The sequence below is a fragment of the Gymnoscopelus braueri genome, assembly GCF_963280865.1.
Source record: "Gymnoscopelus braueri genome assembly, chromosome: 17".
NCBI classification, from domain to species: Eukaryota; Metazoa; Chordata; class Actinopteri; order Myctophiformes; family Myctophidae; genus Gymnoscopelus; species Gymnoscopelus braueri.
The window spans coordinates 15,095,550-15,115,340 of record NC_137617.1 but is presented as its reverse complement, the minus strand read 5'-3'; the positions used below and the strand labels follow the sequence as shown (position 1 = coordinate 15,115,340).

Here is a 19,791-nt window from a genome sequence, read left to right as displayed (position 1 = left end):
GTGTGTGTGTGTGTGTGTGTGTGTGTGTGTGTGTGTGTGTGTGTGTGTGTGTCTGTGTGTGTGTGACACCTTTGTGCATATTTGTTCTGGACCCAAATCATATCAATGCACTTCATAGGTTGTCGTGTTTCAAAAATGTAAATAAACCACCAGGTTCTCATAAGTCATTGAAATACCTGAATAAAGAAATATCAGAAATCTATCTGAGTGTGCACTTTTATTTTGTTGCCACTTGATGGCGCTATCATACCATCACTGTTTCCACAGAGCAGAGCTCTGTTTAATTGATCTCAATATTAGATTCAAATTTTTTTCTTGTTTCAACATTTCAACATGATACCTTCATCCCTGGATAAAATGATATTCAAGGCTATACATTTTATTGCAATTCAACTCATCTGCATGTGAAACTTTCAAAGACACAATTGATTTTAAAAAATGACAATAACTTTCTATTGAAACACTGAGTCGCACGCATGATAAACACATCAATTCAAAGTGCACACACTTTATTAAACATCTTTAATAACATGTACTATACTTATAAGTACAAACTCCCTCTGTCAAAGGATAGAATTGGTTCTCATCACAATGTCAGTGCTCACAACGCCATCTAGCAGTAGATGAGCATTCATTTTTCAAAATTGTTCTAAAATAGCAAAAAAAAAATAGCAGCTCTACAAGCGAACAGCCGAGCTTGTAAACCTGCTACTTTCATGTGACGCCATCGTATCTAACAAAGTAGAAAATAGGGGCTGTGGTCACCGGTCATGGTTATATGGACAGTTGTGTTTGATGTCACATGGCAGCAGAGCCATCCAGGTTGAGTTATCTACTACTGCATGAGGGATTTTTGCCTTTTGTTCAATTAGGCAAAATCAGCAGAGCACGAAAATGGAAAGGACTTAAAGAAGCACTAGGGACCTGTAGCTGCAAAGACCGTATAAGACCATTATGATGGTCCTTGTGTGTAAAAAATAACTGCACATGGGCCCTTTATGTGTGCCGACCTATACACACATGCACCCCCCACACGACAGCTATGCAACAAATTCATATTTAACAAACTGGGCTTAATAACACAAATGTACCATACTTTCAATAGCCCTTTCATCTCTGATCATAAACTTAACGAAATACTATAAGTCCATAGGGATAAATCGTTGTTTTTCATCCGTTTTGTCCCTTCATCACTGTCTGGGATTACAGTATGTAACATAGGCCTAAGGAAAGGGCTGAATCATCTGTGGGGTTTTAAAAGTGGAATCCCTGACCTTTAGAGCAGTGCTTCTTAACCTACAGACCATAAGAGACTTAATCCTCTCCCTCTGTATGCCTTGTAGAAAAAGTTGGAGAACCACTGCTCCACTGTGTAATCCTCAGATCAGAAACCGAGCAGAGCAGATCTGCACCACGTCGACAGTATAATGATATTCTCATGTGTTAGGAGACTCCCCACTTTCCATTGATTTCATGCGGGTGGCGTTCTTCTTTTAAATAGTGGATGTGTAGCAACGGTAACAACAGTTCTCACAGAAATTTAACCTCACTGATGTGTTGAAATGACAGAAGAAATTCAGGCTTGCTTTTTTTTTGTTTCAACTGTCCTAATGACTTACAATACCAGCATTACACAGATACAATACGATTTGTTCATAGTTCTGTAGAAACACAAAGAAACACTTTTAGACAAATTCAGATAGCATTCTTCTTATAGTGCTATAATACCAACCCCGACCTGCACTGAAGTGCTGCCAGAAAATTCTTTATTCACCACGAGAGATTTTCTTTAGTTCCGTCGCAGTCATCTCAGTTCATGTCCACTTGACATTTAAGGTGAGCCTGGATCAAATCAGTTCCGCAAGCTCAGCTCATTTAAAAAATCCCCAGGAGTCACAGCGTTTGTGTAACGTGGGATTGTGTGAACTCAACTGAATACGCCGTAGTTGAAGTCGACGCATTCACTTTCAGTGTAGATCAGTTTGATTACGTTTTAGTGTCATATTATAACATGATAAGGCTCCTGTAAGTGTAAAGACAGTCATTTTCACTGACTGACAAAAGGCTACTGCAGCACCCTATTATAAGACCTTTCAAGACAAGGACAAGACAAGAGGCTGAAACACGATGGGTGACACCAAACTCGGACTAATAAAAGCTCTGCCCAAGCCCCTTATTTGTCCTCCTGAAAGGCTATCACACTATTTAGGGGTGCTTTCCATTCACTGCAGCTCAGCATCCTTTTCCTGAATAAACATACAGTATACTGTACTTCCAGCATTTCCTGCAAACGAGCATACAACAAGCTCCACACAGTTCTGATCAGGACATAATCCACCTTTTAAAGCATAAATCCATCCCGTGATCTCCCCTCTCTCTCCACTACAGCGGGTCCTTCTTGCGGAAGGCCACGGCCTGCCTCTGCTGGAACTGAACGTTGTGGTTCTTCTTCTTGTTCTTGTCCCACTGGCACATCAGGATGTCCCTGAAGGTGGTGCGGAAGTTCTGGTTGCACAGGGCGTAGCACATGGGGTTGATGGTGCTGTTGACGTAGCACAGCCAGTAGCCCAGCATCCACAGCTTGGCGGGTATGCAGTTCTGGCAGAAGGCGTTCACCAGCACCATGATGTTGTACGGCGTCCACGTGATGATGAACGCCAGCAGGATGGCGCTGAGCGTCTGCGCCGCCTTCTTCTCGTTCACCTTCTTCTCGTTCTTGCGCTTGTTGACGGCGTGCGTCTTGGTCTTGTAGGCGAGGCGCTTGGCCGCGGCGGTGTCCGCGGTGGCCGCCGCGGCGGCCTCGGTGGACCAGGAGGAGGAGGCTGAAGAGGCGGTGGTGTTCAATTTGGACCCCGTTGGAGTTCTGCTGGACGGCGACGAGGCTTTGTCCCGGTTTCTCTTCACCTTTCCGGACCTCTTCCCATCTAGACAAAAAGAAACAGGCGTATAGATAGGTATTTTATTACATATCACTGTGGTTCTCAAAGACCCCCAGGGGTCCTTGAGGTTGTTCCAGGGGGTCCCCGGTTAAATTATTCATCGTTAGGAACCAAATGGACCCTTACAGGCCTTTAACTGTGAGAGTGTACAAATGGAACCAAATGGACCCTTAGGTGTCCATTTGGTTCCAATTATACACTCCCAGAATTAAAATAACACTAAGGATTTTACAATGTAGATTGGGGTTCCAAATGGTACAAATGGTGTCAAATGGGGGTCTGTGGCCTAATGCATGTCAAACTGGGGGTCCTTGAAATTAAAAAGTTTGAGAACCACTGACATACAGTATGACCTACTGCACACAATACTACACAGACAGGGCATTGTTATTTGTATTATTATTTCAACCTATAGACGGCCGTAACAGGTCTTCTTCTGCTACATCCCGGTCCCCCGGTGAGGTCAGCTGTGGCTCGTCCCCTGACATTTGACTCTTCCCGCCGATCGAGTAGATGGCCTTGGTGGACCCCTCGGCTTCATCCTCCGAGTCCAGCTGGTCCAGGGAGGCGCCCGTCTCATTGTTGTTCCAGCTGTCGCTGCTGCTGTGCTCCGCCTCCCCGACCGTCGTCGTCATCGTGGCGACGGACCTCTTGGACGAATGCCGGCCCGGCAGCAGCGACGAGAGGCGGAGCCAGAGACCTCCCCACCTTCCCCCGCCGCCACCTCCGCCCACCAGCTCCGCCTTGGACTTGTGGCTCTTCCCCGCGGCCGCCTGGCTCAGTTCATAGCTGCTGCAGCGGCGGGGGCTGGCGGCCTGGGGGAGCATGGCCGAAGACTCCGCCTGGCTACCGCCGCTGGCCTGGTTCTGACACTGGTGTCGGTTGCCCGACCCGGATCCCCGGAGTCCCGCCAAGTCTTTGGAGCGGTTCTCCGTCTCCTGGTATATCTTCCAGTACAGGACGGTCATGATGGTCACCGGCAGGTAGAAGGCGGCGATGGCTGTGCAGAACGTGATGATGGGCTCCGACAGGAACTGGATGTAGCAGTCGTCGGGCGGCACCGTCCGCTTGCCCACAAAGTACTGCCAGAACAGGATGGCGGGGGCCCAGAGGATGAACGAGATGGACCAGGCCAAAGCGATCATGGTCATGGCCCGCTTGGTTGTCCGTTTGGCACGGTAGGTCAACGGCCTGGTCACAGAGAAGTATCTAAGGAGACAAGACAGAGATGAGATGAGCAGGTCTGAAAACCCATACATAACACCAATGTTACTGCTGATGGCACTTATATTGCAGATAAGGGGATTGAACTGTCCTGGGGCCACCCAAAATAAAAGAGTTAAAACCAGCAGATGGCAAAGACACTAATTCATTAATACATTAATTATTAATTTGTATACATTAAAAAGGTTACTAACTTTTGTCTTAAAGAGCACTGGTTCCCTTACAGGTTCTGTAACTCGGAGAGAGTACAAATGGAACCAAATGGACTCTTATCTTCTCCGAGTTGAATAAACACTGAGGATTTTACAGTGTAGTTTTGTGTCTATTGCTTGAAATGAAAACGGTTGAGAATTCCTTACAGAACAAACAATGATGCTGTGCTGTCTGATGCGTAGCGGCTCCACAGTCTAACAGTCGACAAGCAGCAAAGTAAAATACCTGTCGAAGCTGATGACCAGCAGGTTCATCACCGAGGCGTTGCTGGCCACATAATCGATAGCCAGCCACAGGTCACACACCACCGGGCCCAGAGCCCACTGGTCCATGATGATGTAGGTGGTGTACAGGTTCATGGACAGCGTGCCGATGGTCAGGTCGGCAAACGCCAGGCTGAGCAGGTAGTAGTTGTTGACGGTTTTCAGCGCCTTGTTGACCTTGAACGACACCAAGACCAGGATGTTGCCCACGACGGTGACCAGGGAGAGAGATCCGGTGAGGAAGATGATGATTATCACCTGAGGGAGGAAGAAAAAGAAAGTATCATATGCAGTATCTGCAGATGGGATGTTGGGACAGTCTAGATATTTTTAAATGCAAAGCAATGTAGAGAATTAAACATGTATGCACACACACAGATTAGAAAATGTGCAATGCTTGTTCTCTGTTAAAACAATTTTAATTGATTGAATACTTTATTAGTAAAACAATTTAAATGGCATGTACTGTAGGTACAGTGAAATATTTAGGGGAACAGGATAACACAAAAAAGTACTAAATAAAACATAATTTGAATCAATCAGTATGATGGTCATATGTTCAATATTTTAAGACTTACAGTATGGTCAAAATGTAAGTGCAATATCGTCCCTGATCAAGCAGGGAATGTCTTGACTGAGTGGATGAAAGTTGGTGGGAGGCTCAGGTTCAAATCACACCGGATAGGACATCAAAATTATGGATTTAATCTTTAAAGCACTTTCTGATGAAGCTGTTTCAAAGCAGCATGGTAGTCTTACTGTTACCTGCCATATAGTGTGCCCTCCTAAAGGGTCGTACTCTTTTGTTGGTGGCATCAGAGTCCCGTTGACTGGCGATATTGTGAAGTTCCCTCGCTGCCCTGGTACATGGCTGTCATTGTACTGCTGCCATCCACCCGAACTACTGGATAAAATGGCGGACTCCTGGAATGGGCTGCCTAAAATTGTTAACAAAATCATGTTCAGATAAGAAATGAAACAGGGAAATCAACCACCTTTAATAAGATGTACTGAAATAATGGTAATTGTGTTCTGATTAGATTAAACGTGTTTAACATGCAAAAAAAAAGTGTGTTTTAAGTGTACTGTCTATACACTGTCTATACAACATTTTATTTATCCATTTGTAACTCAGAATGTGTTAATGGAAACAAATGGACCTGTCAATGTTAAATGAATACTGATGATTTTACTGTGTAGCACTTTTCTTAACATAATTGAAGATTTCCTTTAATTGTACCTATGATGGCAGACTCCGGGTGGTTGCCCACAGCTAAGATGGCAGTGTCAGGGTGAACTCTCATTCCAGGAGAGCTGTTGGAGAGGAAAAGGCCGGGCTCAGAGCTGGAGTTGAGGCTCATGGTGGCCAAAAGGCATAGTCCAAGAAGATATCTGAGGAGAGAAAAGGAGAAGAGAGAAAAGGGGGAGGAGAGAAAAGGGGAGGAGAGGAGACACAAGGAGATGAGAGGAGAGAAGACAAGATGAGAAGAGACGAGAGGAGAATTTAGGGAATACAAAAGGATTTGTACATCTTCACTCATGTGGATCGGACGTACACATTATGTAAAGCTTGTGCCGCAAAGCCAATGCATTTTCCAGACATATGTTTGTTCCAAAGTTTGACATTGGAGCACTCAAGGGGTGCTGTGTTTTAAATTGAACACTGACACCCCGTGTTCCTTCATGTGTGACTCTTCCTCTTGAAAACAGTGAGCTTAGTGTGTGCTTATATTTCCACACATCAGCACAGCATTAATTCACACAGTAATAATTCATGGACAGAGGTAGGCTACAGTATTATACATGAACCTGTGCAGAATATGATTCACCATAAGCGTTTAAAATTGATATTTTCTATACATCTGTGTATCGCATTTGGAAAATACACAAATGCAATATGCATACTGCGCACACATGTATATAATATTTAGAAGTAGGACCCATACACACAGCAACTTCAAAGCAAATCAAAGTGTGCTATGATTAATGCACATAATTTCCCTTACCACTTGTTATTCTTAATTATTTCTTTTGTAATTGTTATTATTGCTTCTGCTGTACAACGTACAGTAGAAGAACATGTGTCGCAATGTAAAACGACAAGTGGTGAACATGTAAGTGGTGGAGCTGACACATTAGAGTTGGAGTTAGTGTTATGGACGTACAGTTAAGTAACATACAATAAACACACAAGTCCGCTCTGTCAAGTTAGAGAATTACCTTATGGCTAACCTTAAACCACCCATGGATTGTACCATTTCCTTGTGTCCGGTTAAATAAACATTCCTGGAGAATAGGCAGATGACAGACTTTAATACAGTATTGGAAAAGTATATTGGGAGTTATCATACAGTAGGTAAATCCTGAATCCACGGCTCGTACTGCAGGAACAGATTATTTTATGCACTTGCACTGTAAAATTAACATACCACAGAACATATCTCTCTCAGCTGACTAGATTATACTTGTTATCTGTAACAAGGGACAGACATTTCCTACTCAGGTCGAGCAATAGTTTGACATGTTTCCATATGTCAACAATGCAATCTCTTCTGATAAGAAAATGAATTGTGTGGCATTTCAGCGAGGCTTTTCTCACAGTGGGAACGATATCAAGGACTGTATTATGTCCACAGCAAGCAGGCAGTAACAAGTGAGATTTCTAGAAATGTCCTAGATATCTAGAAACATTATAATAATAATAATTTACCAATAATCCAACATTGTTTTGTTAAATTAAATGGAACAGATCAAATGATTTGAAGGGATGATGACTGGATTAACAAGAGAACAAAGAGAATGATCAATATCAAAATATCACATTTCTTTACAGGCTTCTAGGTAATTCATGCATGATCATCATGAACCTCATATTGGACTATGGTTGACTAAATTGATGAAAAACGATAAAAACCCAACAAAACCACTTTCAATTCCAAATTGCTCTCATTGGAACATCAGCCTAAATGTAAGTATAAAATGTCAATAATAAAATAAATAAAAACCCTCCTCATTGAATGACCTTTCACAAAAGGTTTAGTATTTGGCCGGGAATGAGTCCATGGTCAGTCTCACAGCATATCCTCTCTTCTGGTGAGACTGCTGACTCTGAAGCCGCGGGGCTGCCAAATGGAACTATAAATAGAAGGAGCATATACGCCAAGTGACAGGGCTCAGGTGAAGTGTGCCAGGTTTACATAAAAGATATCAAAGTCATACACTTTCATTCCTCTATTGTGCAGGGGGGTTGGGGTGGGGGGGGGGGGCAGAGTGAGGGAGTTAGGCAGAGGGAGGGGGGAGAGAGAGAGAGAGAGAGAGAGAGACAGAGACAGAGAGAGAAAGGGAAATGGGCTTGGAATGCACTGACTGGAGAGCAAGAGAAAGGGAGTGAGATGTGTGTGTGTGTGTGTGTGTGTGTGTGTGTGTGTGTGTGTGTGTGTGATGGGGGGTTAAAGATGAATGAATAAATAAAAGCAGTGTGGGTGATGGAAGGCAGAATGGAGGCAGAAGTTTCCTTTCATAGTGGATGAGACAAGTGAAAGTGTGTGTGTGTGTGTGTGTGGGGGGGGGGTAATATGAAAAGAAAGCAGGAAAATGCATTTCCATAAGCTTTAGGGAGCCATTCTCTTTGACCGTATACACGTACATACTGTATGTACTAAATGCCATCCCACGCTGCAACAAAACAAGCACTACACTATGTTCTCGAAACTAATGAAAACAGGTTTGCGGTTTAGTTTTTTCCCTTATAAACCTTGTATCTACTTTAATTCTTGTCTATCCTGGACTTCTTACGCCTTCATTACAGGCTCTATATTTTCTTGAATATATGTTTTCTTTGCATATTTTTCTTTTTCTAAAAAGTATAGTACAAACCAACACACATAATGACAAACATACTGACATAAACTGTCACACAAAAGACGCAAATAATAAATAATAATCATAAAAGCTGAACGATAACAACTTACAGACATAAGACCTAAGAACATCACACACAACGCATGATATTACCTGAGAGTGAGTATGAATAAATAATAATAATAATAATAATACATTATTTATGAACATTATAAAGAAGATAAGAGAAGAAAAGAAAAGAACAGCCTTTCCCATAAATTCAACCAAAATCTAAATATTTAATTCCAAGTGTCAGTCAAAATCCTTCAAGTCCTTTTTTGGGACCTGGTTTTCCTTTTTTTGCGTTCCATAGCATATCAATTATATATGATATTATAAACGCAATCCATTAATTTGCCATGGATCACCCTAGGGGCTGGTTATACCAAGCTTCAGCCTTTATGGACCCTGACCCGCCTTGACCTCTGGCTGCTCTCCTCTGTTTTTTTTAATGCAAGCTTTGCATGAAAAACCTCCATCTTAGTCAGTCAAGGTCTTGCAGAAAGGAAAAATGTGATGCTGTCTGCAGAGTTCCATCAAATGCTAAATTCCAGGTAATGGGTTTGGCCCATTGACCAATGGGTCAATAGACCTCCATCAGAGACATGCTTTGAAGAAGGTCTACTGACCTAAAGAAAAATAGAGGCTCAAAGCGCATCACGATGCAACGTGTTGGATTAATAGACCTATCTTTGGGTCAGTATACCTTACCTAGGAGCGGCAGTGGCTCAGGAGGTAGGTCGGCCGTCTAGGAATCCGAATCCAAAGGTGGCCTTCAGGCTTTTTTGTGTTATCCTTTTGACAAAAAAGTGCAATCATTTATTTTGTGCATATTATGCTTGTTGTCAATAAATGTGTATAAATATATCTTACCTAACTGCAGCCAGGTCAATATATATTACCTAACTGTAGGTTAATTATCTTACTTAACTGTAGGCCAATATATATGACCTAACTGTGGGTCAATAAATGTTACATAGCTATGGGTCAATATATCTTACCTGTCTGTGAATTCATTTACTTACCTAACTGTGGGTCAATGTATCTTACCTAACTGTGGGTCAATGTGTCTTACCTAACTGTGGGTCAATATATCTTACCTAGCTATGGGTCAATATACCTCGCTTTGGATCAATAGACCTTCATCAAAGACATGCTCGAATGAAGGTCTATTGATCCAAAGAAAATGGCCAATCTACAAGCTCACAGCACGCTGCGACACAATGCATTGTGAGCTTGTACATCAGCTATTTGTGGCACACAACATAAGACAAAGTATAAATCAGGCTTGAGCCTGATGTAACTCAGTGGGAGGACAAGGACAACATTGTCTCACCTAATTTACTCTCAACACCTTCATTTTTGGGTGAGCGGTAGATCCATTCCCATCATATTATTTATAGAATCCAAAATAATAAAAAGTAGTGTACTTTGAATTGTTGTGGCATAAGGTTTGCAAACAAAATATATAATTAAAAAATATTTCAAATATCCAAATACTTCGCACACACACACACGCACGCACTCACTCACACACACACACACACACACACACACACACACACACACACACACACACACACACACACACAAAACACAAAACGCAGAGGCTGCCTGGAAATCAGAAGGTCCCTGGTCCCCCCCGCCTCCCCCTCTATGTGTCAATGTGTCCCTGAGCAAGACTAATTCGTAACGGTGGACTTATTTCACGTACAGGTATGTGCAAACTTACAGAGATAAAACCCCCAACAACAACTAAAAGGAACAACATTAGTTATCCCAGTATGATGCAACAAAAATGGCCCATAACCCTTTGGCATCATGAATACCTCGTAGTTGATTAGCTAACGGCAACAAATCACTGTCAGTCTGATCTTTAGTAAGTTGGAAAAGTTAATTGAGTACCATGCACGCAGAGTAGCTATAGACATTGTATATAGGCTCATAAGGTCACGTAACAGTTACTAAAGAGCTGGAGAAACAGGAAGACCCCTGTTACTGAACAAACACTCTTATTGATTAATATCAATAGAGTGTGATATCATGAACCATCCAGATCTCTCAGGTCATCTGGGAAAGGTCTGCTTTCTGTTCCTAAGACCAACAATAAACATGGGGAAGCAGCAATTAGTTTTATGCACCACATATCTGGAACAAACTCCCAGAAAACTGCAGCTCTGTTGCCACTATTTCCTTACAAACACAACTAAGTACTAAGTACAAGTTACTTTTGTTTTTCCTTTTTCTTTCTCTTCTGCACTGTTAATTGTACAGTATCTGTTATTTTTACTTCTTTTGTTCCTTCGCATCCTAATGTCCTAATTATACGCATCCTAATGTCATTGTATAATTGTGTTTCCTTTGCTTGATGTTCTGTGTAAAGCACATTGAATTGCCTTGTTGCTGAAATGTGCTATACAAATAAAATCGCCTTGCCTATCAAAATATAGAGATATTTAACACAAAAAAGGCAGCGTCTTACCTGCTTCAATGTGTAAATCCTAACGTAGGTCTACAGAGACAAGAAGAGGTATGAAGACAGAAAAAAGACAGACTATGTCGCTTCTTCAACGAGGACTGAGACACTTCTGGGTGCAAACCTTCACTTTTATACCAAATGTATGTAAAATCCACAGTGTAAGTTGGACCCTTACTGGGCTTGGACATTATCCTACCTACACTCTTAAATTAACAGCATTGATTTTTACTTTGCGCACACACACCCACCCCCGCCCCACACACACACACACACACCCACCCCCACCCCCACCCACACACACATGCGATCATCCAATCACCAACAGGCACAAACACGTAGGGGTCCTTGAGGGGGTCCCCAGCCAAAGTAGTTAAAGTTGTACAATGCAAATTCACAACTAACGATTTTTAGCAACCTCTGCTGGTCACTACCGTCACTGCATACAATTTCCGTTGTCCTCGATTACCCAGAATTCCATTCGTTTTCACCGGAAGCCGGAAGCGTTTCAAAAAGCGATCTTTTAATTGTTTTATACTATCTACGGATCGTTTCTCTTAGCCAGTGGAGCATTAGTTACCATGAGCTGTGCTTTCTTTTTCTGTTCTTTTTCGATCTTCCAATCCTACATTCTCTTAAAATCAGCGTGAGGTTCCTTTTTGTTATTAGCGCGATAGTTCCTGGCCAAACAGGAAACCGTTGCGGTAGTTCCTGGCCAAACAGGAAACCAGTGCATTTCCACCTCCGTTTTCCGGCCAGATGACGTCATTTCCCCGGGAAAGTCCCCCCAGTCCACGTTCAATATAAAATATATAAATAAAAGGCTTCCGGGGGTGAAATTCATGGAGTGGGTGTTGTGAAACTTTTGCCACTCACAAAAGATATACAATTTAACTTTAGTTTTGTTGAAAACGTTACCTAGTATGCCTTTAACATAGCATCACAATCCTTTTAACCACTTTGTCCATATTGTTCCTGGCACAAAACCTTTTCATTGCTCATAGCACGGCACAAAGTTATAGCTTGTAAATCTGCAATTTCTGAATAGCCAAAGTTAAATTTATGGTTAAAGTGGTTAAAATGATTGTTACGCTATTATCACATACGCACAAACCTACACACAACGGTGCCGGAGGAAAACCATGCAAGGCACCGACCTGCTCATCGGGTGCATTTAGGGGTTCAGTGTCTTGCTCAAGGACACTTCAACACTAATCCATAAGGCAGCCGCTCTACCTCCTTAGGCTGATAAATAAATAAGTTCAACCAAACTGATGTCTCCACAACAAGTATCTCCACAGCAGCCACTATAACGTGGTATACAGTACTGTATGTGTGTATGTACTGTACGTACGTACTGTATGATTGTTAATGGTTGACATCTCTGCAACGGTGCAACCAATATAAAGTTGTGTATTTTCGGTACGTATTCTGATACATACCCACTTAAACACTTTATACTAATAATGAATAATGGTCTGCTAATAATGAATAATGGTTACAAGCTCTTTTTCCCCCCGACCTACGAGCTTGTAGGTCTGCAATGTTTGCCGTGCGACACCATCGTGCCACGTAACATAAATTAGGCTGCAGCTGCACAAGTACTTCTGTCCCTCTTTCAACAGCTGCATTTTAATTGCGGTTAAAAAATTACGTTTTACTGCAGACAGTGGCTGTTGAACAATTCACATCTTCTGCCTAATTTAACACCATAAGTATTAAACAATGGCTGTAGAACATCACTCTAAAACTGGCAGATGCTGCTATAACCATATCAAGGGCTTTATGCTCCCTGCGGTGTCCTAAACTCTACAAAATGTTGGGTTGGTGGCGGGAAGAAAGCAAATCCTGGGGAAATGTGGGTGGGGAAACAAGACTAGGCATCTAAAAGTCCCGTTAGCAACCCCTAGAGGCCGTGCTGTTCCTTACACCCAGCTGGAAATGTTGGCCAAAGGGTGACGCTAGAGCAATGGTTCTCAAGCTTTTTGGGGGACGAGGACCCCCCCTATCCAATATCCAGATCCATAAACGCCCCCTATACGGCCCCCAATTAAAGGTTTCAGCTGTGTCTTGAACATCCTCAAATCCTCAAAATAATTGTATCCATCTATTCGACATTGGTTCTCGAAGTGGGGTCCGGGGACCCCCAGGGGTCCTTGGGGGGATTTCAGGGGGTCCCCAGCAAAAGCAGTTACTGTAGCATCACAAACATTGTAACCACTTTATCCATTTATATGTTGGCTATTCAAAAATAGCAGATATACAAGCTCACAGCGCGTCACTTTGTGCCTTGCTGCAAGCTTGTACATCTGCTATTTTTGAGCAGTTTCGAAAAACCTTGAAAGCGTTTGAATAATCTTGAACAATTTTGCATTTCTCAGATATCTTCTCTTCTTAGGGTCCCTCACACAAACTCTTTTTCAGATGGGGGTCCGTGGCCAAATACATATCAATTTGGGGGTCCCTGACATGAAAAAGGTTGAGAACCACTGGTCTACAACATAGAGACAGAGAAAGAGACAGACAGTACTAGCCGACTAAATATTTAGACTCCATGTGTGATGATAGTGTTGAGTACATACATTCACAGAATGTACAGACATACAGCACAGTGTATTTAAATTGACCTAGCTCAGTGGTTCTCAAACTTAACATTTTCAAGGACCTGTCTGTAACTCTGACAGTGTACAAATGGAACCAAATGGGTCCATTTGGTTCCATTTGCACACTGTCAGAGTTACAGACTTGTAAGGGTCAAATTAGAACCCCTCCTCAAGGAATCTTGTGAGTCCTTGGATCCCACTTTGAGAACCACAGACTTAGCTAGATTTCTAAAATGTTTTAGAGTGAGACTTTTCTGCAGTCAGCGGGGGGGGGAGAGGAATTCAACGTCTGGCAATGTTAAGTAAATATATTAGCACAGCTGAGTACAGTATGACAACCTGCTAATGTTTGTCCTTGCTTCTGAAAATGAATTGATACTTGAATTAATACTTTATATGGCGATTTGCATACTGAGAGCCGAGCTGGTGCAGACAGAGCGGCGCACGTCTGGTCAGCAGAGCCCTTTTGGAGCCTTTTAAGCTTGATGAAAATAAGCCATTCTGTGTGAAAAAGCATTGATGATTTGGCATTCAGAGGCCCATGTGGACCCCCGTGGTTCAGCCAATCTGGAATAGATCAAACCAGATAACATTTTGAAAATTATGGAACAATTTGGAACCAAAAAAAACATTTGGCTTAGATAGAAGACTTGGCTGTAAAATATGTGACTCTATGTGACATTATCCTCTGTAATAACTGCCATGGTGCAATGCCAAACTCTCCAAAAGGCAGCTGGCATACCATTAAAACATTTTATTACAAAAGCCAATATTGCAGGATTACATAATGGCTAGTGTACTGTACCATAGGTGCTATAAAAATAGCTATATCTCATTTATTTTTGATGAGTAGTGTGGGGGCAATACTTTGTTATTCTTAGAAAACAGCACGATTGATTTGATTCGATTTTGGTAAAAGATGTACAAGTATATCAATATATAACAATACAACTTAAACTCAGGACAATGCATTAGCATCGTGGAACACTCGTTACCAATGGGGTCCTCAGCCCCTCATGCATGTACTACATAAGGGGGTGAAACGTACGTACGTCAAGGTGTAGCGAATATGACCACGTTCTCAAGAGTGAATTAGTACCCAACCTCTGGTCCCGGGACCACCAGGGGTCCAAATCGACCCATAGGTCTGAACTCTGAGAGTGTACAAATGAATGTAGTGTACATTTGTAAACTCTCAGAATTTAATAAACACTGAAGATTTTACATTGTAGATTGGGGTCCGAGAGATATATATGTTACAGTATACATATACCGTATATGCATATCAAACTGGGGGTCCTTGAAATTAAAAGGGCTGAGGATCACTGAATTAGTAAATCATCAACTGCTCTGTCATCAAGGGAGATGGTGGGTAACTAAAGAGATAATTTCCCCCTATTGTTCATAATGGCCTTGCCATCTGCCTTAATGCATCTTCACTTTGCCCTGAATGCCCACTGCAGACAAGGATCTCTATAAGACAAAATCATAGTTTGAGAGAAACTATCTCTTTTTATGCAGACTCTAATAATGGCGTGTCTTTAATGTGGATCTCTGACTTCATGTTGATGATGTCATGTTGATGACGTCAGACTTGCCAAAATATGGCAGGATTGCGGTAAGGTGGATCTGAGATTATGAATTCCCAATATGTAAAAAATATTCAGGCCAGAGATTAGTATATCCCAGGTTGGTCTACTGGCAGCATGCAGAAGAAATAAGGTGTTGATGGGTCCAGACTAGAGGTTTGTGAGATTAGTGCCACAAACACACACACAGGCTACCTCTCATTCCATATTCCCTCGAATACACTTTCTTTTCTCTTGTTATTCATTCCATTGTGTTCCTCTCTGCCACATTTTCATCGCCCTCTTTCACTCTGTATTCCAACAATAATAATATCCATCCATGGATCCAGACTTTGTGAGATTAGACAGACAGACACGCACAAATACACACGCACGCACAGCTTGCACCCCATTGGCACCCTATGAAAAATATTTAATTGAACCTTCATTGATCCCCTATATTGAAATTCACTTTTCACCCGATACTTTTAAACACATAGGCCCCAAACACAGACATGCACACAAAGCGTCCCGTCGGTTCACCCCCCCCCCCCCCCCCGCCCCCAGGTGATCACCTGTCATCTGGCCAGGTCGGTCGGTTACCATGGGGACCACAGTGGTGCCACGTCATTGGAATATCAGAAAGTGACAGAAGCACAGCACCTCTGACCCCAGGCTATTTAGATGTCGAAACCTTCCTCGCTTGACCTTATCTTTCTCTCTATGTCTGTCTGTCTCTTTTCTCTCGATAACAGAGAAGTGAAAGCTGACAACACAAGCCAAGTCCTGGTGTAGTCATGGACCTGAATTTCAACAGCGACATTGAGACAACTTTAAGAAGATATCAAGGATTAAAGGAGTTACGTCTCAGCAGGATTTGGAAAACGTATCCATGCATTCATCTTCAGTAAATGAGACTGCTGTAACTGTGTCTATGTAAATACAGCATCGCAGCCTTTGCCCACACCGTTACTTGTATTAATGTACATACATTAGGCTATCTGCGGCGAATGCATTTATAGATGTGTAATACAGTACCTTACTGCACATTCTACTGCATCATTACAGATACACCCATATTCTGCAAATTCACCATTGCTGCTTAAGTGATTTTACCTACAGTAGCCTGGCTCCAGACTATAGACCGCGCCCACTCCACTGAGTCTGATAATCAGGGTTTTACCTGTACTATTGCCAACATAATTTTTTAACTGCTAAAGCGGTTTTACCTGTAGGCTACATGGTGTCAACTTTATCATTTTATTCTCCTTATTTTATTACATCCAGTATTATCACTATTATGATCTATTAATATCGTTGTTATATTGTAATGTTGTTGCACAGTCTTGTGGAAAACGCCACAGCAACATTTCACTTCTTCCTTTTTGTATGACAATTGTCATACATATCAAATAAACCCTCTTGAATCTTGAATCTTTACAGGTCTCCCTAAAAAACTGATCAGACAGCTGCAATGGATTCCAAATCGGGTCCTCACTAATACCAAGAAAGTGAATCATATCAATTCAGTTCTCAGGTCTTTACACTGGCTTCCTATTTTGTCAAATAATAGATTTTCAAAATACTACTGCTGGTTTATAAAGCACTGAATGGGTTTGGGCCAAAGTACATTTCTGATCTTCTGGGGCAGGTCTGCTTTCTGTACCCAGAGTCAAGACTCAAGCGTAAGGTCCAGTTCTTATGCACTGCATACCTGGAAGTAGAAAGGGGCGATCAGTAGAGCGCTAAACTCTCCACCAGGAGACATGCCCTCTCTCCCTCCATCTTACGGTCTGTGTGGTACATGTGATGACAATGTTTTGGGGTTGTGCACGACTATGAAAAGGCATGGGGAGATGGGGGGAATGGATATAATAAATTAAAGGACTGTCATTCCATTATTATAGAGCAGACAGGCTGTATGGAGACAAATCTGTGGACAGAAACCCCTCCAACAGTAGTGTAGAAATGTTGTCATGGCATGTAGAATGAGATGTACACAGCTATGATGTACAGTGGTGGACAGTAACGGAGTAAATGTACTTGAGTACTGTACTTGAGTACAGATTCTGGGGATCTGTACTTTTACTTCTGTACTTTAGTATTCTTTTTAAAAAAAAATACTTATTACTCTTACTTGAGTACATTTCCAAGACAAATATTTAACTTTTACTCAAGTACATTTCTAGGAAGGCTGTAAAGTACTGAGCACTTTTAAGCCCACTCCACATCCATACCAATGATTCGCCATGCAACTCCTTGCAACATGGAACTACGTGCAACTACTTGCAACCATTACCCCCAATGGCAGTTGCAAGGAGTTGCATTGGAGCGGTTGACCTTGAAACGGTTTTGTTGCAAGGAGTTGCGACTAATTGCATTGTTGCGGTTTGGTCTTTAGGGTGGCTGTTTTCTTGTCTTCCCTAAAATGCAATTTGCCACACTTCTGCTCTCACACTGGCCGTGTTTCTGGCTTCCCCCTCTGCTCGCCTCTTTGTTACTTCTTGTATGGGTGTATAGGAGTAAAAGTATTTAGTTCTGGTTCCTCAGTCATTTCTATGTTTTTATAGGTGTTTCTGCAGGCTTTGTATAATGTAGTGGTTCTACAAGCACATCAGGTGGTTTCAGAGAGTTACAAGGTCCTATAAATTCATTGTGAAAACATTACAGCAAAAAAAAATTAAGAAATGTACTTCTACTTTTACTTGTACTTTAAGTATTTTTCAAAGCATGTACTTTGGAATACTTAAGTATATTTAAAAGCAATGACTTTTTTACTCTTACTTGAGTAACATTTTGACTGAGCTACTTTTACTTATAGTGGAGTAAATTTGACCAAGGAGTATCTGTACTCTTACTCAAGTACAGGGGTCGAGTACTTTGTCCACTTCTGATGATGTACAGAATCAGAAAGGTGGCAGACCATGCCATCATGGTGTCAGGAAAGAGCTCTCAGACCTGTGAGAGAAGACAGACAGATTGGTCTCTCAACCCATATGTAACGTTAGATTCAGATCAAATCACCCAAAATATGTTCTTTTCAAATCCAGCATGCTCGTTTGGCAGCTTAACTATGATTTCAAGATGGTGCTACTGTATCAATTTTGGTGCATGCGTTGGTGAATGTTGGCACTCTAAACTGTGTCAAGAGGCTAAAGACTGATTTAAGACAGCTCGGAGACCGGACTGACTTGAATATGCAAAGAAATTAAGACTTGTGATTTGGGGTTTGTTGTCATGTTAATACATTTTGGTGTTAATCTAATTACTGTATTTTTCGTTATCGTATTTGCATGTCTGTGTTTGGCTAGTACCGGTAATTCCCATAAGCCGGAGGTACAGGCGTGTTGTAATTGGGAAATTAGTAGTAGATCCCAGACAGGCAACCGATTGACGTCATGAAGATATGACGCAGATTGGCCTAGTAGTCTGTAAGATTAAAGGCCTTTGCAGACAGGGTGCGATTTTTCGCACGGACAATATCATTTTTTAAATGAACACATGGTTATCAATGACCTCATGCACACCGGCTCCGAATTTACCGTGCGGCGATGCGTTTTTTTCCAATCGAACCGGACGGAATGAATCGAATGTAGCCCTACTTCTGCACACGCACACACACACACACACACACACACACACAATCATCTCTTTAATAACTATTTTCAATTGTATTTAATTTTAAATGTGTTGTTTCTTTTGAAGTTTGTCTTAATGCTTTTAATGTTTTATGTACAGCACTTTGCATTGCCATGTTGTTGAAATGTGCTATAATGTACAAATAAACCAGCCATTCTCCCCTTTCGCCTGTAATGACTTAGTTTTCCCCTTTTATCCAGAGCTACACACACACACACACCGCTCACAACACACAGCTTACCACACATCGCAAGCTTGTAGATGCCGAAAGTTTTCCGAAGGTTTCGCCTATTTATGCCAAATGTTTGCCTATTATGACATGCCCACAATACGGATGCTAGGGTTCATGGGGTTCAAATTCTTCCTAGATGTCAAGTACACAAGACTCTGATTCAAGTACAGAAGTACAGAAGAGTCTCGACTCTACAGAAAAGTCTCGACTCCCACATCCATATAAGCCTGAGGCATTGTTTCTTTGTGTTGAAACTCTAACAAGCAAGGCTACAGCTCACATACAGGGTTACTTATCATGCACACAGCTCTGAGCCTACAGTATCGTTGCTGTCAGGCAGAAACATCTCAACTAACTTTTAAGTTTTTTTCCCCTGTAAATTAATACCCTTCATCATACAAGGGTGTCACGCAAAAATGGCACATCTTTGCTATTTTTAAAAATATTTTCAAAGTGTAAGTGTATGTGTGTGTATGTGGGTTTTATAAATATTTAACCAATGAAATGTATTTAGTCACAAGGCCTTGGACAAGGTTTCCTCCCGACAGCAACTACACTCTCCCACTAGTGGCAACTCTCAAACCCTCAGTATGTTGACACCGTAGTCGAGTCGTTCTTCAAACTTCAAGTTCAACACATTCCTATCCCTAATGGGAAATCAAGTTTGCAGCTGGCATCATGCAACACAACACAAGCAATAAACAAAATATACAGTGCAGGGAATTACACATTGA

General features: G+C 41.9%; 1 protein-coding gene across 2 annotated transcripts in view; it reads right to left on the bottom strand.

Annotated features, from left to right (window-relative positions):
- The window catches only part of LOC308104882 (muscarinic acetylcholine receptor M3-like), a 126,723-nt gene continuing 106,932 nt past the window's right edge, over window positions 1-19,791 (bottom strand). The window contains exons 3-8 of one of the 2 annotated variants that reach the window (XM_080455479.1): window positions 9,251-9,334; window positions 5,880-6,031; window positions 5,405-5,577; window positions 4,602-4,897; window positions 3,349-4,148; window positions 1-2,924 (exon numbers count right to left, since the gene is read on the bottom strand). In XM_080455479.1, coding sequence (XP_080311605.1) covers window positions 2,383-2,924; window positions 3,349-4,148; window positions 4,602-4,897; window positions 5,405-5,577; window positions 5,880-6,000 — 1,932 coding nt within the window. In that variant the 5' untranslated portion in view covers window positions 6,001-6,031; window positions 9,251-9,334 and the 3' untranslated portion in view covers window positions 1-2,382. Of the gene's footprint in view, window positions 2,925-3,348; window positions 4,149-4,601; window positions 4,898-5,404; window positions 5,578-5,879; window positions 6,032-6,859; window positions 6,924-9,250; window positions 9,335-19,791 lie in introns of those variants that run through there. The other variant, XM_080455478.1, reaches the window with a different exon arrangement.